This window comes from Rutidosis leptorrhynchoides, chromosome 11, assembly GCF_046630445.1.
Source record: "Rutidosis leptorrhynchoides isolate AG116_Rl617_1_P2 chromosome 11, CSIRO_AGI_Rlap_v1, whole genome shotgun sequence".
Lineage (NCBI taxonomy): Eukaryota > Viridiplantae > Streptophyta > Magnoliopsida > Asterales > Asteraceae > Rutidosis > Rutidosis leptorrhynchoides.
Window position 1 is genome coordinate 398,961,087 of NC_092343.1, and position 27,066 is coordinate 398,988,152.

At 35.9% G+C, this 27,066-nt stretch overlaps 1 protein-coding gene across 1 annotated transcript in view; it reads left to right on the forward strand.

Annotated features, from left to right (window-relative positions):
• Window positions 1–2,792, forward strand: part of LOC139876105 (uncharacterized) — a 44,773-nt gene extending 41,981 nt beyond the window's left edge. Inside the window, exon 2 of the mRNA XM_071863405.1 lies at window positions 402–2,792. Within this exon, the coding sequence (XP_071719506.1) occupies window positions 402–2,792 (2,391 nt within the window). The remainder of the gene's footprint in view (window positions 1–401) is intronic.
• The last annotated feature ends 24,274 nt before the right edge of the window (window positions 2,793–27,066 follow it).

A 27,066-nucleotide genomic window follows, 5' to 3' on the forward strand; every position in this document is an offset into this window, starting at 1 on the left:
TACTTGTATCTTGCATGAAACTTGACAATTTGATCCACATGCTATATAATCGAGTCGTAACAAGCCATAGGACTAATTGAACATCTTTGACCAACCGTGTTTACCAATATTGATACAACCTATTTATTTAGGTCAAGACTAGCATTGTTATTTGCACACGTTACTTGTTGAAGTACTTTAATACACTCGCGCTCAAGGTGAGATCATAGTCCTACCTTTTCAAATACTTTTATACTTTTAAATCGTGGGCTGAGAAACATATACATTACATACTTATATACATTTCATATGTATATATACTTTTCATACTTTTATACTTTGGATACAAATACGAAAGCAAAGATACATACGAGTTAGAAAAAAAATTCCTCAAGTCCAATTATCATTAGTTACACTTGTAGGGTAACTTTCGGGTTCTGTCCACGCAACAAAGTGAGTCGATTGAGGCTCCTTTTTCAGAAGCCGAGGTTCGCAAAGCCGTTTGGGATTGTGGGGATGACAAGGCTCCGGGTCCGGATGGTTTTTCTATTCGTTTTATCAAACACTTTTGGGACTTACTGAAAGAAGATGTGATTAAATTTGTGAACTGTTTTCATGCTTCTGGCTACATACCGAATGGGTGTAACTCGTCTTTCTTCACCATGCTGCCTAAAGTTGACTCGCCTCTTCTTGTGAAAGATTATAGACCGATAAGTCTCATCGGCATCCAATATAAAATTCTTGCTAAGATTCTTGCCTCGAGGTTGTCTTTGGTGATCGATTCGGTCATAAGTAATAATCAATCGGCTTTTGTTAAAGGTAGACAGATTCTGGATGGCCCCCTTATTATTAATGAGTTGGTTGATTGGTGTAAGAGAAAGAAGAAACAAGCGATGCTCCTCAAAGTCGATTTTGAAAAGGCGTTTGACTCCATCAGTTGGGAGTATCTTATATCTATGCTCGGTTTCTTGGGTTTTGGTAAAAGGTGGATTCTTTGGATTAAAGGTTGCTTGATGTCTTCTAGAGCTTCTGTTCTTGTTAACGGTAGCCCTTCGGAAGAGTTTCATATTGGTAGAGGCCTCCGTCAAGGAGATCCCCTATCTCCCTTCCTTTTTATCATTTGTATGGAGGGGTTGCACGCGGCTATCATGGATTCGATGCACTTAAATTTCTTTAAAGGTGTGCAGGTCGGTTGTGGACCGAATGCTCAGGTTGTCTCTCATTGTTTCTTTGCAGACGACGCCTTATTCGTAGGCGAATGGAATGATGGTAATGCTCAAAATCTCTTATGTATTTTGAGATGTTTTCAGCTCGTCTCAGGGCTTCGTATCAACATGATTAAATCGAATCTGCTCGGGGTTGGTATTAATGGAGTGGAAGTCGATCGCCTTGCTGGTAACCTGGGCTGTCGTCCAGATAAACTCCCATTTACATTCTTGGGGCTGCCCGTTGGTAAGAACATGAACCGGATTGACAGTTGGGATCCTATTTTGAACAAGTTTAAATCAAAGCTTGCTACTTGGAAGGTTAATCTTCTATCTTTTGGAGGGCGTCTTACTTTAATCAAGTCGGTTTTAGGGGCTCTTGGTACCTATTACTTTTCCATGTTTAAAGCTCCTAAAGGTGTCTTGAAATCTTTTGAATCGATCAGGGCAAAGTTCTTTTGGGGTTGCTCTAATGATACTAAAAAGGTCCAATGGGTCAAATGGAGCGATGTCTGTAGAGGTAAAGATAAAGGGGGGCTCGGTGTGATTCCTCTTAAAAATTTGAACAATTCTTTACTCTACAAGTGGCGCTGGAGATACCTTACTTGCAAAAATTGGTTATGGTCCAAGGTGGTTAGAGCTATCCACGGTTCTAGTCCGGATGTGGTCACTCTCCCATCATCGATCAGTGGGAAGTGGTCCTGTATTACTCGCGTCATCGGTAATATTCATGCTACGGTTCCAGCTGCTATTTCCTCTATCTCGGTTCACATTGGTAATGGGTGCAATACTCTTTTTTGGCATGAGAGATGGCTTAATGGGCATTTACTCTGTGATATTTATCCTCGGCTCTATGCCTTGGAAACCCAGCAGAATTGTTCTATCCAGGATTGTCGAGTTTCTGATGATTGGATTTGGCACTGGAGACGGGAGATTAGAAGTGGTGTCGAAGATCAGCAGCTTCAAGCTATTCTTGGTGAGCTTTCTTCGGTTGTGTTCACGAATCATGAGGTTAAATGGGTTTGTAATGTTAGCTCGGATGGAAGTTTTTCGGTTCATGGGTTTCGGTCATTACTCTATAATGATGCTGTTCATCCTTTTCCCACAGAATGGTTCAATTTTATCCCCCCAAAAGTTAATATTTTTCTATGGCGTTCTCGGTTGGGACGATTACCGGATAAATGTAGCTTGTTGGAGCGTGGTATTTCTTCTTATTCGATGATCATGTGTTCTTCCTGTAATCAGCACGTCGAGGATATGCCACACATTTTCTTCGAGTGCGATACGGCTGTTCAGGTTTGGCAATGTATTGCAGGTTGGCTCGGTTTCGATCTTCCCAGATGGCAAGACATGGTCGCGTTTTGGCAATGGGTTCTCAATTGTTCTCAAGACAACAAGAAGAAGATGGTGATCCAGTCTATATGTTTCTCAACTTTATGGGCTCTTTGGCGCTTCAGGAATGCGGTCATTTTTGATCCGGCTAAATTTCGGAAGTGTTATGTTGTTGATTCTATTATTTTTTCCACTTTTGATTGGCTTTCGAATCGCTACAAGAAAGCTAAGATACATTGGAATAGTTGGTTACAAAATCCTGTAATGACTCTGTAATTCCTAGCGCCTTGCTAGTTTTTTATAAAATTTTCAGCCGTTAAAAAAAAAAACACTTGTAGGGTGTAAGCGAGAACTTATGTCGTGTGGCCAAACGGGTTTGACGAACCCTCATTCTGATGAATGAAACGTACTTTCGAGATATAGTGTAGGTTCTAACACTATTATGCAGAGGTAAGATTCAGTTAAGCTTTGGTAATTGGGTGCTCGTGATACAAACACATCTTTTGAGATGTATACGCTTGATAAACGATTCATACTAAATCTTGTGGTTCAAACATACTTTATACATACAACTATGATTTCACCAACGTTTTCGTTGACATATTCATTTATGTTTTCTCAGGTCCTTGAATGCTTAATGATACATGCTTCCGCTCACTTTTTTGATACTTGCTTGGATGTCGAGTATATATGCATACGTGGAGCGTCTTTTGATACTTAATTATTTTGATGAAGATTCATTCTTCTTCCGCTCACTTTTTTTACTTTGTAATTAGGTTGGCTTTTGTATTATGTTTTTGTAGCTCGTATTTTCTACATTCTCATGACCGAGCTAAGCCTCCGTCATTGTATCTTTTAAGATTGATCTTCATTGTTTTGATGAAGATTCATTCTTCTTTCAATCCATCAATTTTTTTGCCAAAAAAAAAAAAAAAAAAAAAAAAAAAAAAAAAAAAAAAATTGGTTTATTGTAATAAATAATAATAATATATCATTATTATTATTATTATTATTATTATTATTATTATTATTATTATTATTATTATCGAATAAAAATGAAAGAGAGTGATGTAAGAGAAGGTGGGTAAGAAAGGTCAGTGACTCGGTGAGTCTACTGTAATAGGACAGGGTTGCCAAGATTATGACGTCACCTTCTAGAACCGTTTTTCGTGAAACTTCAATTCCATAAATAATTATCATCTCTAGTCCCGAACCCTTTATCTTTGACGGCACTCGGTGACTCGATTTACTTAAAAACTAACTGCAATATACACGCTATACATAACGTGTGTGCATCTAGAGTAGATAACCACTTGAATAAAAATTCTACATTTGGGTTATTATTAACAAAAAAAAAAAAAAAAAAACAACAACAAAATTCCAATCTCACATGTGTAAAGTATTAGACAGATGAAACGTATGCAATCTTTCCTCTACTCTAAAATAACAAGAACTCATTTCTCCTTCCGAGTGAAACAAAGACCAGAGAAAGTCCTCCCTCTTGATGTTCGACGGATAGACTAATTACTTTCAAAAGTACCTCTGGCCAAAAAACTAAATAAATAAAAAATGTATAACTATATATAAAAAATTTTAAACGAGAACAACAAAAAAGACGAGAAATGCAATTTTATTTAATTTACAAAGTTTTTCAATCACCAATAAATGTTGATGTAGTAATAATGAAAATAAAATAGTTTGAAAAAATTTATATTTTACCTATATAATCAAATATATAGTTTCTCGTTTACACGTGCCATATTTATTTGTGAACAAGTGGACAAATTCATATAATGAACAATTTAACATGTAATTTGTGGTAATGAACATATATTTGTTAATGATATGAACATTAATTAATATTTTCATGTAATTTGTTGCATTTAAATGCATAAAAACTATTAAATTAAAAAGTTCTCGTGGTTCTCGCTCTTCTTGTGGTTCTCGCTCTTTTTGTGATTATCGTTTAAACCTGCCTATATATATATATATATATATATATATATATATATATATATATATATATATATATATATATATATATATATATTAATCAAGAGAGAAGCACTTTTTACATGGAAATGGGGGAAGTAATTTTTTTTCATTTTTTTGATTTTTTTTTTCAAGCATTAAATCACATGAAAATATGAATATTTAAAAAAGATACTTTATGATAAATGTTATTATTTTGGCAGGAAAACGCTCGAAGAAATAAATGATACTCCACTTACTTTTTGCACACAGTTTTAGGAAATCTCACTAACTCCATTCTCCACCAATCAGAAACTTTCTCTCTCCACAATAACCTTTTCTGATTGGTCAAAAATCAAAGTGGACACTTCAAATGGGACGTCCTAAAATAGTAATGTGGACACTTTAAATGGGACGGAGGGAGTAACATTTATTGCAAAGAATGTTTTCATTCTGAGTTTTTTTTAAGGGGTTAGAAATTAGGATTTAGAAATTAAGTTTAGAAATTAGGGGTTAAAAATTAGTGTTTAGCTATTAGGGTTTAAAAATTAGGGTTTTGAGTTTAGAAATCATGGTTTAGATTGAATTTTTCACACGAACGGTTTAGAATTCAGGGTTTAGGGTTTAGGGACTAAACTCAAAACACTAAACCCTAAAATCTAAAGTCTAAATCAGACTAAATTTTGAAAAAAACACTTCACACAATATGAAAACAAAACGATGCAAATAAACTCTAATTAAAACTTTACCCATGATGAATGTTATCATTTATTTTTTCGAGGAATTTTTCGCCAAAATAATGACATTCGTCACAAAGTGTCTTTTTTAAATGTTCATATTTTCATGTGATCTTAATGTGTGAAAAAAAAATCTCACAAAAAACAAAAAAAAAAAATTACTTCCCCCACTTCCTCTCAAAAAAGTGTTTCTCTCTTGATCACATGTAGACAATCATTCTTCTATCCGAGAATACCAGATAAGTGGTGTATGGGGGAGGTGAGATGTAGACAATCATTCCCATATTCAAAAATAAAAAAACAAGTCATTTTCTACTCAGAGTGAAAAACACCCTCAAAAGAAAAAATCATCCATCTCTCTACTCGACGAATAGGTAGACTGCTTCCGAGAAGACCTCCGGCCAAAAATTAGGAAAATAAAATAAAACAAAATAAAATAAATTTTAAAAAAATAATAATAATAATAATAATAATAATAAATAAAAAATGGATAAATAAATAAATAACCAAAAAAGCATAGTAGAGATAAAAATAATAAATAAATAAATAAAACAACCAAACTCCATGAAAATGGTAGGGTCAAATTTCCTTGGGTTTAACGTCAGCCCGATTCGGACGACATTGAAGATCCGCTTGCTGTAGCCTCGATCAGTAGAGTCAAAGGTATTTGAGGTATATATATATATATATATATATATATATATATATATATATATATATATATATATATATATATATATATATATATATACAAAATAAATTGAAAATGGTGACACCAAGAAAATGGTAGAATCAAATTTTCATGAGTTTTAATCATGTCTGGAGTTTAATTTAGGCTCAAAGTGACAGTTAAGTCGCCAAAAAATGACGCGCGTTGTTCACTCACTTAATAGAGCTGTAAAAAAAAATTGGAGCAATAAAATCTACACTTAAAGAGCAATAAACATATATAACCACATGCAAACAACACATACATATCTACAAACATACATGGAGCAAACCTACGTACATACCTACATACATACATACACGCATACATACGTACAAACATACCTACATACATACATACATACATACATACATACATACATACATACATACATACATACATACATACATACATACATACATAAGCATACATAATACAAACATATATGCACACAAACAAACAAACATAAACATACATACCTACATACACATACATCCATACATACACAAACAAACATACATAAAAATACATAAATCGCTCTACATGAAGATACATACATACATACATACATACATACATACATACATACATACATACATACATAGACATTCGTACATATATCACTATAACAGAAGACACATACACACATACACACATACACACCTACCCACATACCTACCAAAACCTACTCATCTAATCTAATTTTAAACCTCTACGTATTCCTATCATATATTACGCATGTTTTAGATTCAAAATCATTTTTTATTTTTTTTATTTTACTTTTGACCTTTTTTCTAACAAATTCAAAATATATTACTCTAATGAATTTCTAGAGTTATTCGCATTAAGGTTACTTGAGAGGATGACTAATTCAACGTTATACTTTAGTGTACACAAATCCTTCGAAATACTTTATGATAGTTTATAATCCTTCCCAGCCCAATATTACTATTACTAATAAGTCTAAATATGTATGACTTCTAGTGACAATATCAAAAACCACAAAACTATCTTAGAATGGCTAGATGAACTCTATGAGACCACTCTCAATCATGTTATTCTTTCTTTTCAGGACAGGTCACCATATCAGCGTCACTTCAGTTTTCTATCTCAATTTTCTTCTCATTTCCTCTCCATTACATACTTATCGCACACCACTACCAACCATGACAAATTTCCTCTCCATCGCATACTTCACCAGATTAATTAAATAAACTAGTTTACAAGTGTTAAAGTTATGAGTACAAACAAATATAGCATAAATAAATAAAAAAAGAGAGAAAGAGCCCCGTGCCCATTTATGCTATTCGAAGAAATGAAACATGGTGAAGCTGGAGGACAAGGTGGAGGGCAAGTCGAAGGCATGACAATGCCAAAGGCGCCCTCAAGGGCAAGGCGAAAGCATGAGCTAGGGCGGAGCCCGTTGGAAGTCCTCTAATACTATGAGTTGAGATAATTTTTACATATTGTAGGAATCTATATGAGATAATTTTCCATAGGGATCTATTTATAAATTGATGGCAAATGAATGGTGTTTTAAAATTTCCATGAAAAAGTTGTCAACTTTAGGCTAAATTGAATTAAAGGCTTTATCTCAAAATGGTTATATGCATGAAAAAGTGTTAATAGTGGTAGTTCATCCCTATACACACTAGTCAACATAATGTTTTTCAAATTGCAATTCTACAAATGAAGATAGCATTTACTTTGTGCAGAGATATTAGATGAAAGTTGGGAAAAGGATATCTGAACATTTAAGGAATCGTAAAATAATTAATTAATTAAATATAGTCAATTAAATTTGATGAGACACAAGTCAAATGTAAAATAAATTCACTTTTAGTTCAAGATAAATTCACTTTCAGTTCAAGATAAATACTTTGAGATATTAGCAATAGGCTTTCTCTTCATTCACAGTAGTCTGATAAATTGATATGGAGTACTGAAAGAGTAGTGACGTGAGCATTCAAATATAGTACAACTTACATTGGCAGTAAGACAGAGGGCAGGGTTGAAGACTTACTATCATTGGCTTTACTAAACTCGGGTACAGGGATCTTACAGTGGACACGCTTCCACAGAATCCCTTGTTTTGGTATTCACACGCGTGGTGCCCATGTACGGACCCTCTCACACTTTTCGTCACTAACAAAAAACCACCAGACTTTTTACAGTTTACCCTTTTTATTTTATTTGGTGTCAATAAAATCTGGGTTTATTTTACGGTATGGAGTAAGAATTAATAGAAATTTTTTTTTTGAACGCCGAATTTGGATCAGCGAATCATTTATTTCAACGACCCTCATCATTTGCACCCACACACGCTAGAAGGAAACTCCTACCCGGGTTGCTTGACAACTAATCGCGAGACCTGGGTTGCTTGACAACTAATCGCAGGAAATTTGGTAGAAAACCTTCCGCCCCCAGGAATTGAACCCGAGTTGCTTGACAACTAATCGCAGGCCTTTCCACACTGAGGCTTGATACCGTTGAACCAAACGTTCGTTGGTAAGAATTAATAGAATTAATATATTAATTTATAAACTAATATTTCATTTATGAAAATAAATAAAATTCTTGATCGATCAATCGATCATGCATAAACCTTAAAAAGGTGAGTAAATTTATGTTGCTTATTACGATTCTCATACGCCATTTCTTTCCTTTAGTAAATATTCTCACCTACACCTTCTTTCGTTTACACAACCTTGAATTAATTCAACTTCATTAAATACTTGAAAAACCATGAGAGAACTTACATTTATAGATTTTGTCGTTGTTTGGCTGGTTAGTTTTAATCTTTATATCTTGTGGTTGTAGCTCAAGTTTTATGTATTTTGTTTGTTCTTGGCGATGCTCGATTTTAGTTGGCTTTTGGTCGGTTTTGTTAGTAGGGATAGTTTTATGCTTTCGAGCCTTGTCCGAGTTTTTCTTGTTGTTTCTCTGTTTTCGTATCTCTTTGCGAGAAAAGTTTAAGTTATATAGTTTTCGTTTTTTGCAAAAAAAATAAAAAATAAAAAAATAAAAAATAAAAATAAAAAAAAACCTTACATTTATATATATATGTAAGTGGTTGTTTAATCCCTAAAACATTGTTTAAGTTGGTTTTCGAGAAAAGATTTTGTAACCAATTATTTTGGGCGTAAGTGGTTGTTTAATTTTTTTTAAAATTTTTTTTAACCCGGTTGATTATGGGTTGGGTTGTTTCATTTAATGAGTTAATATTAAATTAAACTCATTGATTTACGGTTGAAACTAGAATTGAGTAATCCCTAAAACTTTAGAAATTACATGAGTATTTCTTCAATGATATTGGAATTATGAATCAATAATTCGTTATTTGTTGATGCATGATGTTAGTTTTCGTGAAATTCTTGTGAACTTCGCAAGGTACGAATGATTTTTTTTTTTTTTAATTTCGAGTATATCGATGATGAAAGTGTAAAATCAAATATATATTTGAATAATACACTTGATTTATTATGAATTGGAATTTATTGAATTGAGACAGAGATTGTAGTTATCGATGGTTAAGTTGCGGGCGAAGGACGTACATTATTGCATATTTGTAATATGAATTAACCGATTAGTTAAGATCTATACATAATAGCTTAGTACGGAAAGATTTATTTTGATCTCAAAATTTATATATGTATAAAATATACATATAATTTCTTCAGAGGGAATGAGTTAATACTTCATAACTCGTTGATACAATATACGCGTTATTGACAGAGTTTGTGATGTTATAGGTGCTGCTGATTCTGATGATGCTGACGGCACTGACTGTGCTGGTGATGCTAACGGTACTGTTGATGCTGTTGGTAAAGTAAGGCTAGCTTGCAAATCACACACCATTCTTGTCAGAATTTCTATTCTTCCTTCTATCATTTTGGTTCATTTACCTGATTTAGGGTTAGGGCTAAAATAGATAATCTCTAAGACTTTAGAGATTACATAATCGCCGTAAAAGGTTTCTCCAATGTAATGATAGATTAATACTTCATCGGTTATTGTTGTTGGTACTCTATGGGGCGTATGACGTTGAGACTTGAGGTACTGATTGTGATGTTGCGGTGTGGGATGCGGATGTTGTTGTTGATGGTGGTGATGGTACTGTTGGTGTTGTTGATGGTGGTACTGGTTATGCTGCTGGTGCTGCTGCTGGTGTTTGTAACCCTTGCACCGTATTCTCCAAATCCACTACCCGAGCGCGAAGCTCGTTGACTTCTTCTATTACACCGGGGTGATTGTCGGTTCGGACGAGGGTTAAATAAAATCTAGAATTTGATGTAGTATATAATCGTGACGAGATACTCTAGAAATGAGAGAGAAAATAGTGTTTCGGACAGGTTCGCCGGTAAGTGCTTCAGGTTCATCGCTAAGAGGGCAATGTGGTGAATGGAAATGATCGCCTTCTTCTTATCTCCAATGATTGAGAAGACTACGAACCCATTCCCAATTCATCCAAAATAGATGATGGCTGATTGGTTGATCCATTCCAGTCACACTGCTTTTGGAGCTTGAGTGAGATTCCATTTCGGAATCCGAGTGACTTGAACTGATGACGAATTCCATTTCGTACGATTGGATAAAGGATTTTTCGATATAAAATGATTTTTCGGCTATCGGGTGGTATTCTATTTACATAGGATATCTATATATATAGATCAAAAGATTTCGTAGATTACGGAGGAATTTGCGAGATATGTCAGGCAAAGTTTAAAGTAACAGATACGATAAGATATAGTTTAGCAGATACGCTAAGATATGAATTTTGTCTATACACTACTCATGTAATTAATGTAGCAAGACGTGTCTAGACTAATAATGATAAGCAGGTAATTTTCTAAGGATGATAAACAGATGATTTCCGACTAGAAATGATAAGCAAAACTTTTGACATGCAGACACGATCAAAGTCCAGACTCACTAATGCATCCTAACAACTTATCAGTTAGACACACTAATGCAGACCTGGTTCGCTAAGACCACCGCTCTGATACCAACTGAAAGGACCCGTTCATATACATTATAAATGATTCACAATAGTTGATTACATCGCGAGGTATTTGACCTCTATATGATACATTTTACAAACATTGCATTCGTTTTTTAAAAGACAAACTTTCTTTACATCGAAAATTGACAGACATGCATACCATTTCATAATATCCACTATCCAACTATAAATTAACTTAATAATAATCTTTAATGAACTCAATGACTCAAATGCAACGTTCTTCGAAATATGCCATGAAAGACTCCAAGTAATATCTTTAAAATGAGCAAATGCACAGCGGAAGATTTCTTTAATACCTGAGAATAAACATGCTTTAAAGTGTCAACCAAAAGGTTGGTGAGTTCATTAGTTTATCATAATCATTCATTTCCATCATTTTAATAGACCACAAGAATTTCATTTCCAGTTCTCATAAGTATATGTCCCATGCATAGAGAAAAAAATCATTCATATGGTGAACACCTGGTAACCGACATTAACAAGATGCATATAAGAATATCCCCTATCATTCCGGGAAATCCTTCGGACATTATAAAACATCGAAGTACTAAAGCATCCGCAACCATGGATGGGGTTCGTTAGGCCCAATAGATCTATCTTTTGGATTCGCGTCAATTAGTAGATCGGTTTACTAATTCTTAGGCTACCAAGCAAAAAGGGCATATTCGGCTTCGATCATTCACCCATATAATGTAGTTTCAATTACTTGTGTCTATTTCGTAAAACATTTATAAAAAATGCGCATGTATTCTCAGCCCACAAATATAAAGGGTAAAAAGGCAAATGAAACTCACCATACTGTATTTCGTAGTAAAAATACATATAACGTCATTGAACAAGTGCAAGGTTGGCCTCAGATTCACGAACCTAAATTAAGTATATATATTTATATGTTGGTCAATATTTGTATAGCAATTTAGGTCAGGTCATAGTGTACCACAATCCTAATGCTCGAGACTAATATGCAAAAGTCAACAAAAGTCAATTTGAGTCAAAATGATTCCCAAAATTTATACATGATTATTATATAGTTTAAATATCGTCATTTTATATTTTTAAATATTTTTAAAAGATTTTATTAGAGTAAATAATATAATTCATTTATTATTAAAATTTATATAATAAAAATATACTTTTATATATCTTAAGTAATAAAATTTATAAAGTTCATTTAATATCATAAAAATATTATGTTAGATTTTATTAAGGTAATTATATTATTTGTATTACATATTTATTTGATAAAATAGTATTGATAATAATAATAAATAAAAGTTGTATTATTTTGTAATAATAATTATTATTATTCTATTAATAAAAATATCAATATTTATAGTTACTAAAAGTGATATTATGATAAGACGATAATTCTAATTATGATAACTTTAATATTTACAATACTTTTTAATATTAACTTTAAAATAATAACTCTATTTAAAATGATAATAATAATGATATTTTATAATAACAATGGCATTTCTATTAAAATGATAATTTTCGTTAAAATGATAGTTTTAATACTAACGATACTTTTAATAATAATAGTAATAATAAAAAATAAAACGGTAATTTTATCTAAATCAATATCTCACAATATTTTAATTTCATCAAGATACTCATACTCATTATTTCCTAATCGTTTCGTTTAATAGCTTTTAATCGACTTTTATATCGTGTTCATAATAATGATAATAATAGTAATCAAAATAATTAGGTGTTACTAATATTAGTTTTAATTACAATAATACTAATAATATGATATTATTAACGATAATACTAATAATTATTTTAATGATAATATAATAATAATACTAACAATAACAATAACCATTTTTAAATAATGATATATATATATATATATATATATATATATATATATATATATTAATAATAATAATAATAATAATAATTATTAGATAATAATAATAATAATAATAATACTAATTATAACGATAGTAATAATAATAAAAATAACAATTTTTAATGATAATTCCTTTTATTGATAATGATAATAATAAGATAAAACTAGAACGACGATAATAACGACGATAATAATAATCATTTTTAATAATAATACCAAATTTCAATTGACTATAACTTCAAATCCTTTCATCGAAACCATTCGATATCTAAATGAAAAGTTCTTAATTTTTCGCTAGCTTTCCAACGACATGCATATCTTATACCTTATCTCAACCGCATATATAACTAATTCAGGATTCAACATAATCTAACTAAAGGCAATATCAAAAGTACAGACATGCATAATCCTATATACTCGAGCACTAGTCAGGGATACACTATTATTATGTAAAAGTTAAATTATGAGTACTCACGTATCAATATTGAGATTCAATATTGCAGGAAAGGTACGTAAACGCAACGGAGACGATAAACACTAGATTGACCTCACGAGCATACCCTCGAACATTACCCATCACCTCCATAGCTATAACCCATAATTTCCTTAGTCCTAACCCACTCGAAAAACTCATTTTGAAATCACGCGAGCAGAACCTCGTCGTAGTATTTTATGTATAATACATAATAATGATAACACTTAATACTCCTAATAATAATAATATGATTAATAATAATAATAATTATAATATAAATATATATGTATGTACGAGAGATAGATAGATGATAAAATGGATCAGAAATGAAATTGTTCGAGGCTTTTAAGCATGTTGCCCACCTAACATCACCATGCGATCGCATGGTTTGAAGGCTGTGTGGCCATGCGATCGCATGGCCTTTAAATATAGCTCACAATGTTGAACTCTTCCTGCCGACACTTATATTAAATTATATAATATATATATATATATATATTTATATATATATATATATATATATATATATATTAATATATTTAATCTAGGTAATTATTTATATAATATATTATATTTACAAGCATGGTAAAAATATAGTTTTTACTCAAATGGCACGGACGTTGTCACTCGACTCATGTACCACTTTCGGTTTTTCGAGCGCACTTTCGTACGTTTAGAAAACTAGCCTTTTTCGTTACGCGACGTGTACCTTTATTAATAATTTGACTTACTCATCAATAAATTACCTTATAAAAAATGTAACTTATAAAATTGAGTGTTGTGGTCATTTGCTTCTATAAATTAGTGACTCATTGTTTATCAAAATATATTATTTTAAATCAGGACGTTTTATGACTAAGTTAAAATGTATATATATTTTTATTTAGAATTGTAAATTTGTACATAATAAATATGTTTGAAATATTTAACTAATGATATAATATTTAGTCTTTCAAAACCAATTATATTTCAAAGTTCGTTTTATATAATTTAACTCGTTTTAATAATAGTAGTTATTTTACCAAATAATATTTTTAATATGAAAACTAAATAGTTGATTTATCAAGTGACACGAGTTAATCAAAGTAAGGTACACTTTTGAAATTTAAACGAAAATGATTACTAACTTTTGAATAACTCTCGTTAATGACACTTTTGTAAATCACTTTTACCAAATATTCCGGATACCGTTAAAAAGGAAAGGTTTTCTAATTCAAAGTGGACCTCTTAACAGAGACTCGTAATTATAATTCAATGTATCTAATAATTCAATCATTTGATATCATCTTTTAATTCCATTGATAACTATTAGAATATATTTTGAAACAAATACGTTAATATAAAGTATTATACGTCTAATACTTTGTTAATATTTTCAAGTTATAATATATACACATTTACATATATAATTATGTTCGTTCATATAATGGTTCGTGAATCATTGGAATTTGGTCGAGGTTAAATGAGTGTATGAACACAGTTTAAAATTCTTGAGATTCAACTTACAAACTTCACTTATCGTGTCAGGAATATATAAAGATTAAAGTTTAAATTTGGTCGGAAATTTCCGGGTTGTCACGGTACCTACCGGTTAAAGAAATTTCGTCCCGAAATTTGATTGGGATGGTCATGGCTAACAATAAGTATGTTTTCATGACGCATATAAGCTGAAGATTAGGGTTTTATCATCATTGAGTAATATAGATAAAACCATTTGATTTTTGTGAAGAGTACGAGTGAAGCTATCACCAAAAGAGTGAAATGAGTAGGTATAGATTCGTCATATCTTTTGACATAGATAGGATTGATTTCCAAGTTCAAGAGATTTGGAGAAAATCTTCGTAATAAGATTTGATTAAGGAAACTAGGATCCGCTTTAAATGCGATCAACCATTTTGATTGCTCTGTCGGATATTTTACTATAAATCTATTCCCTTCGTTTCCTTACAACTCACACCTTCTCTTCTTTCTCCCTCAGCTCATACTTTAAAGTATTTGTCAATATGCTCCATCAAGTTCTGATTCTTGATATACTCCTTACCTTCATATCTGTCATTCTTCTTTTTCATCTGCCGCCGAAAGAATCTATTTACTTTTACTATACCCTTAGGTTTATAGTGTTTTTAGTTCTCTCGTGTCTTTATATTGCTATTTGCATCGATATATATGGTTTATAATTTCTGGGTGGTTGTTGGATTTTATATCTTCTCTTATATTTCGATGTCTCTACTTCTATCTCCCATAATCATTGTCATCTCCAGTTAATGCTCTCTTTTATTTGCTGCGATTTATACCCTAATTTCTATTTCGGAATTTTGTCCTTTCGTTTCTTCTTCTTGCGATTAAGCACCGCTTGTAATGGTCTAGAATTCGCAGATATGAATTTTGGAATGAACATTGTTAATGTTCTAGGAAGGAAATTGTAATGGCACGATCTTGACTTGTCAAATTACCAGAATACCTCGGAAAAGGCCGAATCATCAAGAAATATTTTCTTGATATTTTAAAGGTTAAATAGAATACAAGAGTCGTATAACAAGGCACATGATGATGTTATGATCTGTGAATCATCACGTTCCGTTTAGAAACTCAGCATGAATTACTGTAATATAATCACGTTGATCAAGTGTCATTATATTATACTAACTCATGCTTCAGTTCCCAACACTACTTCAACAATATTCCTATTTTAAACTTGAAGGTTTCAGAATTTAGAAACTAAAATAGTTTCTTTTATGATGTAATACAGATAGCGCGAAGAGGTAAATGATTTCAGATAAGAATAATTATGGAAATATCTTCAGAAATATGGAGGATATTTATAATGAAAGATACGATGATATCTTAGAATTTCTAATATCAAAGGTTGATGAAAAATATTATCCACAAGAGTTTAGAGTCAGGAGCAAGGTATTCGTTAATGATTTTAGCAGATACTGAATCATTTGGATGCTTTGAAGGCAGGTTTAGCCTTTGTGTTTTATCCACAGCCTCCTTCATACTTTGCTCAATCCATTTTCCAGTTCCAAAACTTTTCTTTTTCTGTTCTTTTCCAGCACACCATTCATTATCATCAAACTTTTTACTGTTAGAGTCGTTTATAGTTTTTTTTTTTTTGCTGCTTTATCAGCATTTCGAGATTTAGTTCTCAGTTCAGGGTGTTTTTCAAAAACTTCACATTTAAAGTATGTAAGTCCAGGAGATAGATGTGATGCCCCGTACAAAACCATCGTGTACGAATCATCAACAACAGGATCATTACAAGGTTAAGTACTATATGCTGTAATTAAAGAAGTTGCATTCATGATAAAAAGGTGATGTCATAACCGACATCAAATGTTTTACATTCCAAAAACATGCTTCGCTAAGTAGAAGCAATAAATAAGTGTACGTGACCCCAAAGGTCGTTACATAACATAGTTTCAAAAGTAAATAAGTTTGAATGCAAGATAAGTAGTCATGCGATAATAACTCTAAGCAGCGGGTTCTACAGCACGACTAGTACACAGCGGAAGCAACCTCAAGCACCTGAGAAATACATGCTTAAAAACGTCAACACAACGGTTGGTGAGCTATAGTTTAACAGTATGTAAGGTAGGCCACGAGATTTCAGTGCTACAAAGAGCGTTTCAAAACAGTATGATAAAGTATATGTTAACCGTGGGCACTTGGTAACTAACTTAACGTTTAAATACCCCCTGAAAGTACACTTGGCGAGTGCGTATGTTTACGAAGTATTAAACACTCGTTGACTGCTAGCGCGACTAGCCTGAGTGGGGATGTCAAACCCTATGGATCCATATCTAAGATTCGCGTTCACCGGTTCATAAACCAATGATTAAACGTTACCGAGCTAAAGGGAATGTTTCTGCCGTTATATAACCCACACATATATAAGTTTAAGTACTCGTGCCTAGTATGTAAAACATAAAATCCGCATGTATTCTCAGTTCCCAAAATAAGTTAAAGTAAAAAGGGAATGCTATAACTCACAATGATATGTAGCGGTAAAGTAGTAGTCGGGAAAGGTGTGCAAGTAAATGGTCCGAAGTCCTCAACCTAAGTCAAATAGTACTAAGTCAGTAAATCGTCTTAATAGGTTTAAAAGTATGTATTTAAGGTCTTAAGGGTCATCATCAATCATCATTAAACAAAAGGCGTAAAGTAAGTTCCGTTTATGAAAGTAGTTTTCAATAAAGTCTGACTTCAGTCAGTCACCACGGCCTCTACCCTTACTGAATTAAGGTGAGACCAGTGGCCATGGCTCCGTCTATGAGTCCCTTAAGTGTGGTAAAATTTACAGAAGCAAACTCGTCTTGGTTTGACCGTGGCGACGGTCTAAGTGCGAGTAGGTCAGAAATTTCTGCACAACGTTAAAGGACATAGTGACGATCGGAGGGCCATAAATCCTAAACCGTAACTCGGATTAAGACGAGTCCTATATGAAAAGTTATCTACACGAACTGAGCTATCTGAAAATCAAGGTTACAGTAGCCGAGGTGTACTGGTCTATTACAGAAACCAGAAAAACAGAAACTGTACACAGAAAACAGAAAAGTAAATGGACATAGTGACGCTCGGAGGGCCGTAGACTCTAAACCGTAACTCGGATTAAGACGAGTCTTATATGAAAAGTTATCTACTCGAAAAGTTCTATCTAAAAACCAAGGTTAGAACAGCCCAGGTCTACTGGTCTGTTCCAGAAGCATCAGGTCAGTAGGTTTTGGACAGAACAGTGAGTTTTTAAGGGTTCCGGTGGTCTTGGTGCTTGATGTTCATCATGGCTCTCATCCTTGATGCATATAGCTTCAAGTGTACAACTCATTGATGTATCTACATCATCTTAACCAAGTCTTGACCATCATAACCCATGTGCAAGTCTAAGACATGAAGCACAACTCACTTAAGAGTTGTATGAAGTTTGATGAACCAAAGTTGCATCAAAGTCTTAGATCTAACACATACATGGACTTTAAAGCTAATAACAAGTTACAAACTTGAAAGTAAACTAACTAATCAAGATCATAAGTAGTAGAACATAGTTCTTAGTTTGATCTTGAAGATCCAAGACTCAAAAGTCTAGATCCAAAGTTATATTTAAAGAAAACTAGTTTGTGTGTTCTTGAACTTTCAAAGTTAACTTAATTTGTTCAAGAGATATGAGATCAAGACTAACTTGTAGTACTTGACCATATAAACTAACTACATGAAATTAAAGTGTATAAAATAAAGAAACAAGTTAACTAAACAAGTAATTAGTTCAAGGGTTGCTCATACTTTAAAGATTCAACCAAAGTTGATCTTTAAGTAAAGTAAACTTTAAGTTTACTTTCATGACTTACAAGCATGATTTCAACAACAAGAACTTTATAATCTTTGAAACATTATATGTAGAACATAAACTAGTAAGTTTAGTTCTTGTGTTCTTGATGAATACAAGATATTATGAAGAATCAAAACTAGGAAGTTAGATTCTTGAAAATTAGTAAGTAAGTAACAACAACATGTAACAAGAATCAAACAACAAACAAAGATTGATGATGATGAATGCTTATGAAATCAGTTTTTTTGCAAGGAAAAAGAGGAGAGAAAAGTTCATATTACTTACAAGTAAGTAGAGAAAAGTGAGAGAGAATGGTTGAGAGAAAATGGGAGATGAATGTGTGTTTGAATGAGGTTATACAAGTGAAGTAGTATTACATTAAATGACACAAAAAAGCACTCCCAAGGCCTCTAAATTTTCGGCCTGCAGCAGCCCACAAAGGGGGGGGGGGAGCTTTGTTTGGTGGATACTAGCATGTGGTTGTCCTTAAAGGTGATTAAAATGGGTGCATGCATGGGAAGAACAACTAACTTGATTCCTTACTAAGTTAACCAACTAGTTACAAGTTAAAGTGATACTTACACTTTGAAAGAGTGGGCTAACTAAGCCCACTTAAAGGTAGGGTGGGCTTACAAGTCTTAATTCATGAGTCCATTAACTAATCAAAGCTCAAGTTCAAATAAATCACAAGTTAAACCAATTAAATCCCAAGTAACTAACTAATAGCCTTAGTTAATTAAAATGATTAATAAAATTAATCATGAATGTAAATAATATCTAAAAATATTATTCGTGAAAGTTCCGGGTGTCACAAAGACGTTTCGGGCACTTAAAAGTCAAGTACGGGCAATCATGGCAACATGTAAATGTAATAACGTACATTCGTTTAAATACGCGTATTAATAATAGTAATTATTAATAAATAAATGTTGGAAAATCCAGGGTCGTTACATTACCCACCTGTTAAAGAAAATTTCGTCCCGAAATTTAAGCTGAGGTTGATGGAGGAGTTGGGAAAAGGTGAGGATACTTTCGCATCATTTGATCCTCTCGTTCCCAAGTAAACTCAGGTCCTCGTTTGGCATTCCATCGTACCCGTACAATCGGAATCTTGTTGCGTTTCAAAGTTTTGATCTCACGATCCATAATTTCAACAGGTTCTTCCACAAAGTGGAGTTTGTCGTCAATAGTAAGTTCTTCCAATGGTATGATAAGTTCAGGTGCAGCAAGACACTTCTTCAAGTTTGACACATGGAAGGTAGGATGAACTGAGCTCAATTGTGCTGGTAGATCCAAACGGTATGCAACGGGTCCAACACGTTCCAATATTTCAAAAGGACCAATGTATCGTAGGTTTAACTTTCCACGTTTTCCAAAACGTATCACACCCTTCCAAGGTGCAACCTTCAACATTACATGATCACCAACGTTGAATTCAAAGTCTTTACGTTTAAGATCGGCATAACTCTTTTGGCGATCACGGGCAGTCTTAAGTCTAGCTTAAATCTGAGCAATCTTCTCCGTGGTTTCGTGGACTACCTCGGGTCCGGTGATTTGCTTTTCGCCTACTTCGGCCCAACAAATAGGAGATCGGCACTTACGACCATACAATGCTTCAAAAGGTGCAGCATTAATGCTAGAGTGATAACTGTTGTTGTACGAGAATTCGGCGAGTGGCAAATGCCTTTCCCAGGCCTTTCCAAAATCAATGACACATGCACGCAGCATGTCCTCCAAGGTCTGAATCGTTCGTTCACTTTGCCCGTCAGTCTGAGGATGATAAGCAGTACTCATGTCAAGACGAGTTCCCATGGCTTCTTGCAAAGAACGCCAAAATCTGGAAGCAAAACGGGGATCGCGATCGGAGATGATCGATAAAGGTACACCATGACGAGATACAACCTCTTTGATGTACAGCTGAGCAAGTCTTTCCATTGTATCAGTTTCCTTCATCGCTAGGAAGTGTGCAGATTTGGTAAGGCGGTCAACAATAACCCAAATAGTATCGTATCCGCCCACCGTCTTCGACAGCTTAGTAATGAAATCCATTGTGATCCTTTCCCACTTCCATTGTGGGATTTCCGGCTGTTGAAGTAACCCAGAAGGTCTCTGATGCTCGGCTTTAACCTTCGAGCAAGTCAAACACTTACCAACATAAGTCGCGACGTCCTTCTTAAGATTCGACCACCAATACTGTTCTTTAAGGTCGTGGTACATTTTGCCCGCACCAGGGTGAATTGAATATCTCGATTTGTGTGCTTCATCAAGTATCAGGTTTCGTAGATCTCCATAATAAGGTACCCAAATTCTTCCGGCATAACATCGGAGTCCAGACTCCCTAACCTCGAATCGAGAGACAAGTATGTTCAAATGTTCGTGAGATATATTCTCCTCCTTGAGAGCCTCAACTTGGGCTACTCTGATCTGACTGTTGAGGTTCGAATGGATGGTGATGTTCAGAGCCCTAACACGAAGAGGTGCCGTCCTCTCCTTTCGACTTAAAGCGTCAGCTACAACATTGGCCTTGCCAGGGTGATAACGGAGTTCACAATCGTAGTCGTTGAGCGTCTCGATCCATCGACGCTGTCTCATATTCAGTTGCTTCTGATCGAAGATGTGCTGGAGACTCTTGTGATCGGTGAAGATAGTGCTCTTAGTTCCATACAAATAATGTCTCCACAATTTGAGCGCAAAGACCACGGCTCCAAGTTCAAGATCATGTGTAGTGTAGTTCCGCTCGTGAATCTTCAATTGGCGGGAGGTATAGGCAATAACCTTTGATCGTTGCATCAGTACACAACCAAAACCACTCTTCGATGCATCACAATAAACAACAAAGTCGTCACTGCCTTCAGGAAGTGATAGGATAGGTGCGGAGGTTAACTTCTTCTTCAAAGTTTGAAATGCTGATTCGTGTGCGGGTTCCCAAATGAACTTCTTGCCCTTGTGAGTCAGCGCGGTCAAAGGATGCGCAATCAGAGAAAATCCTTCGATGAATCTTCGGTAATAACCGGCGAGACCTAGGAATTGGCGAATATGCGTCGGAGTAGTGGGGGTCTCCCACTTGCTGATGGCTTCAATCTTGGCGGGATCAACTTTGATACCCTGGTCGCTTACAACATGACCCAAAAATTGTACTTCCTTCAACCAAAATTCACACTTGGAGAATTTGGCGTAAAGTTGCTCTTGTCTTAAGAGTTCAAGCACTAATCGGAGGTGTTGCTCATGTTCTTCTTCACTCTTAGTGTAGATGAGGATATCATCTATGAAGACGATAACAAACTTGTCCAAGTAAGGCTTGCAGACACGATTCATGAGGTCCATGAACATGGCAGGTGCATTTGTCAAACCGAATGGCATCACGAGAAACTCATAATGACCATAACGGGTTCTGAATGTAGTTTTCATCACGTCACTTTCCTTCACCCTCAACTGGTGATAACCGGATCGCAAATCGATCTTTGAGTAGACACTCGATCCTTGTAGTTGATCAAAAAGATCATCAATTCGCGGAAGAGGATACCGATTCTTGATTGTCAATTTGTTGAGCTCACGGTAGTCGATACACATACGAAAGGATCCATCCTTCTTCTTCACAAACAGAACAGGTGCGCCCCAAGGCGAGAAACTTGGTTGGATAAATCCTCGGTCAAGTAGCTCTTGTAGTTGACTCTGTAATTCTTGCATCTCGGAAGGTGCAAGTCTATAGGGTGCGCGAGCTACAGGTGCAGCTCCTGGTACTAAGTCAATCTGAAACTCTACGGCTCTCTGCGGCGGCAATCCAGGCAATTCCTCTGGGAAGACATCGGAAAATTCGTTCACAATTCGAACGTCGTTCACGCTCTTCATCATAGTTTCTACCGCTTTCACATGTGCTAGGACAGCAAAGCGTCCCTTCTTCATAATCTTTTGCGCTTTCATGCAACTAATGAGGTTCAACTTCGAGGTACATCTCTCTCCATAGATAACCAGTGGTTCGCCATCTCCTTGTGGTATGCGAAGTGCTTTATCTCCACAGATAACATCGGCCTTTATCTTGCTCAACCAATCCATACCGACGATCACGTCAAAACTTCCCAGTTTGATAGGTATCAAATCAATTTCGAAATCTGCACCAGCTATGTTGATAATAGCTCCACGACTAATATGGTCAACCTTTTCAAGTTTTCCATTGGCGACCTCGACAAGCATACTCTCTTTTAACGGGACTAATGACCAATTAATCTTATCGCAAAAATGTCTACATACATAACTTCTATCCGCACCAGTATCAAACAAGACAGAAGCTAAAAGATTGTTGATTGTGAATATACCTGTCACCAAGTCGGGGTTATCGCGTGCATCCCTTGCATTAACATTAAAAGCTCTAGCACGCGGTGGTCCGCCATCCTTTCGTTTGTTCGGGCACTCGTTTCTGAAATGGCCCGTCTGCCCGCATTCGTAACACTTTTTCGCCCCGTTGGTGTTCGGCCTCCCTGTCATCGTGGTAGTCTTGCAGTCTCTACCGATGTGCCCGCTCTTCTTGCACTTCTCACAAACAGCATTACAATACCCGGTGTGGTGCTTGTAGCACCTCTTGCATTGTGGTAGCGTGCCCTTGTAGTTCGGGTTGGAGTTGTTGTTGTTGGGGTTGGGGTTGTTGTTGTTTTGCCTGAACCCTTCATGTCGCTTCGCCGGGTTTTGATCATAGTTTCTACCCCTGTTGTTGTTATTGTTGTTGTGGTTGTTGTGGTTGTTATGGTTGTTGTCCCATTTCCTCTTTTCACTACTACCGGCTTCAGACTTAGCCTTCTCCGGCTCGTCAAGGATGATTTGATTCAGGAGAGTATGCGCCATTAGCATTGCTTCGGGAACATTCGGTGGTTTGGATGAGGTGACATTTCCTTTGATGGACTTAGGAAGTCCCGAGAAGTATTTCTCCATGCGCTTGAATTCGGGGGTGACCATGGTCGGACACATAAGTGCCAACTCCAAAAATCTACGGTTGTAACTGTTAAGGTCGTTCCCTACGGCCTTTAACGGCATAAATTCGATTTCCATCTTTTGAATTTCGGTTCTTGGACAATACTCATCAATCATAGCACACTTAAACTCTTCCCAAGGCGTAGCATACGCCTCATCAATCCCTTTTGCTTGAGCTAACGTGTTCCACCACGTTAGCGCGCCGTCAGATAGCGTGCAAGATGCAAATTTGGTCTTATTATCCTCCGAACAGTTGCTAACTCGGAATACTGATTCAAGTTTCTCGAACCATCTGGTGAGACCAACTGGTCCCTCGGTGTCGCTGAAGTTATGCGGTTTGCAGCTCTGTAATTCCTTGTATGTACACCCATTTCGAACGGGTGGGATAACCGGTGGTGGTGGCGGTGGAGCTTGGAGATTTCTTTCTGCTAGGGCTGCAGCGACCCGTTCGCTGATCATGTCCTCAATCTGGGCGGCGGTAGGTGTGGTTCTTCCGTTAGCCATGGTATTCTAAACAAAAATTTTGACCCAAGTCAAAATCCAGCATTCGATATATAGTAATATAGTACATAGTAACCAACATGGAATCAAAACATCACATGTTATTAAATAATGCATCTAGGTACAAATACCACAGAATCATCGTACAACAATATAAATAGAACATCGTGCAAGAATTAAATAACGCAAAGTTCCATTCATTAATAATAATAAGTTTCATACATCTGAATAAGTTCGTACAATACATATGAAATACATGAAACTATATCTAGATTACATCATGAAATCTAAATACAAAGTCCTACGGTGAAGGCGGGTGAACTGCTCCTCGAGCCAACTGCTCCTCGAGCTCAGTGACTCGAGCTCGGAGAGTCTCAACCTCCCTCATCAGTTCCTCGTTAGAGGGAGCTGGTGGGGCAGGCGGTGCAGGTGGGGCGGGTGGTGCCGGTGGTGCTGATTTAGATGGTCCGGCTCCGGATGTAGACGATACGTCCCTAGATGTAAGCGGTCCGTATCTAAATCTAGGTGGTACGGTTCCAGGAATAGTCAATACGTAACGGGGAAACTTACGTATCTGTGGGTCGGCAGGGTATGGCACAACTCGTTTACGAGCAGTAACCCTACGACGATGGCCAAAAGCGTCAGTAAAAGCACGACCTCTATTCACCCCTGGAATGACGGTGCCGTCGAAACGGTACCGCTTCTTCGGTGGGGTGGAGGGTGCCTGAATAGGTCTATCAGCAGGATCCTCATCATCGCTGGAGTCGTCTGATGATGAAGAATCGGTGGATGATGAGTCATCTGAATCGTGTGGTGGTGACACTGGTGGCTGAGCTGGTAATCCGAAGCGTCCGAAGGCGGCCAACATCTGTCTGTGTTTGCCTGGAGGAATCACGACTAAACGTCCGTCGGGAGTGCGTCGGCAAGGCGTGCACATGTGGTTACGAAACGGACCTTCCCCGAACTCCGCAGGGATCTCAATACCACCAATGCGGGGCTGTGACCTCGAGGGTCCGGGAGCAGACACTGGGGCAGGTGCACTAGTACCAGCTCCGGAAGTAGAAGCGCCGGGATCACTAGTGGGTGTCGGGGCAGGTGTATCGGCAGTAGCAGCAGCAGGTGTAGCAGTAGGTAGGGCGACGGGGTCTGAGTCTGTACTGCCCAAAATGCCAGCAGGTGGAACATCCGACATCTGAACAAGGAAAAATAAATTTTCCATGTCAGTATGTCATAAAGCAAGAAAATAATAGGCCAACAGTTTAAATCTTGTATAACAGTAACTAGCATGGCAATAACAATAATTCGTATGAAAGTAGCATGCAATCGAAAGCAAGTAGCATCATGCAGTAGTGAAATCGTGTAATAGCATATGGCATATAGCAGTAACAGTAAGCAGCAGCATGTAGCAAGTTCAGCAGAAACACGTAAACTAGCAAGTTGTAGATTAGTCCTATTAGTGAATCCTAATCGGGTCGGTCTTAGACTCACTAATGCAACCTAATTCCCTACAACCAATGCTCTGATACCAAATGTTATGCCCCGTACAAAACCATCGTGTACGAATCATCAACAACAGGATCATTACAAGGTTAAGTACTATATGCTGTAATTAAAGAAGTTGCATTCATGATAAAAAGGTGATGTCATAACCGACATCAAATGTTTTACATTCCAAAAACATGCTTCGCTAAGTAGAAGCAATAAATAAGTGTACGTGACCCCAAAGGTCGTTACATAACATAGTTTCAAAAGTAAATAAGTTTGAATGCAAGATAAGTAGTCATGCGATAACAACTCTAAGCAGCGGGTTCTACAGCACGACTAGTACACAGCGGAAGCAACCTCAAGCACCTGAGAAATACATGCTTAAAAACGTCAACACAACGGTTGGTGAGCTATAGTTTAAGTATAACAGTATGTAAGGTAGGCCACGAGATTTCAGTGCTACAAAGAGCGTTTCAAAACAGTATGATAAAGTATATGTTAACCGTGGGCACTTGGTAACTAACTTAACATTTAAATACCCCCTGAAAGTACACTTGGCGAGTGCGTATGTTTACGAAGTATTAAACACTCGTTGACTGCTAGTGCGACTAGCCCGAGTGGGGATGTCAAACCCTATGGATCCATATCTAAGATTCGCGTTCACCGGTTCATAAACCAATGATTAAACGTTACCGAGCTAAAGGGAATGTTTCTGCCGTTATATAACCCACACATATATAAGTTTAAGTACTCGTGCCTAGTATGTAAAACATAAAATCCGCATGTATTCTCAGTTCCCAAAATAAGTTAAAGTAAAAAGGGAATGCTATAACTCACAATGATATGTAGCGGTAAAGTAGTAGTCGGGAAAGGTGTGCAAGTAAATGGTCCGAAGTCCTCAACCTAAGTCAAATAGTACTAAGTCAGTAAATCGTCTTAATAGGTTTAAAAGTATGTATTTAAGGTCTTAAGGGTCATCATCAATCATCATTAAACAAAAGGCGTAAAGTAAGTTTCGTTTATGAAAGTAGTTTTCAATAAAGTCTGACTTCAGTCAGTCACCACGGCCTCTACCCTTACTGAATTAAGGTGAGACCAGTGGCCATGGCTCCGTCTATGAGTCCCTTAAGTGTGGTAAAATTTACAGAAGCAAACTCGTCTTGGTTTGACCGTGGCGACGGTCTAAGTGCGAGTAGGTCAGAAATTTCTGCACAACGTTAAAGGACATAGTGACGATCGGAGGGCCATAAATCCTAAACCGTAACTCGGATTAAGACCAGTCCTATATGAAAAGTTATCTACAAGAACTGAGCTATCTGAAAATCAAGGTTACAGTAGCACAGGTGTACTGGTATGTTACAGAAACCAGAAAAACAGAAACTGTACACAGAAAACAGAAAAGTAAATGGACATAGTGACGCTCGGAGGGCCGTAGACTCTAAACCGTAACTCGGATTAAGACGAGTCTTATATGAAAAGTTATCTACTCGAAAAGTTCTATCT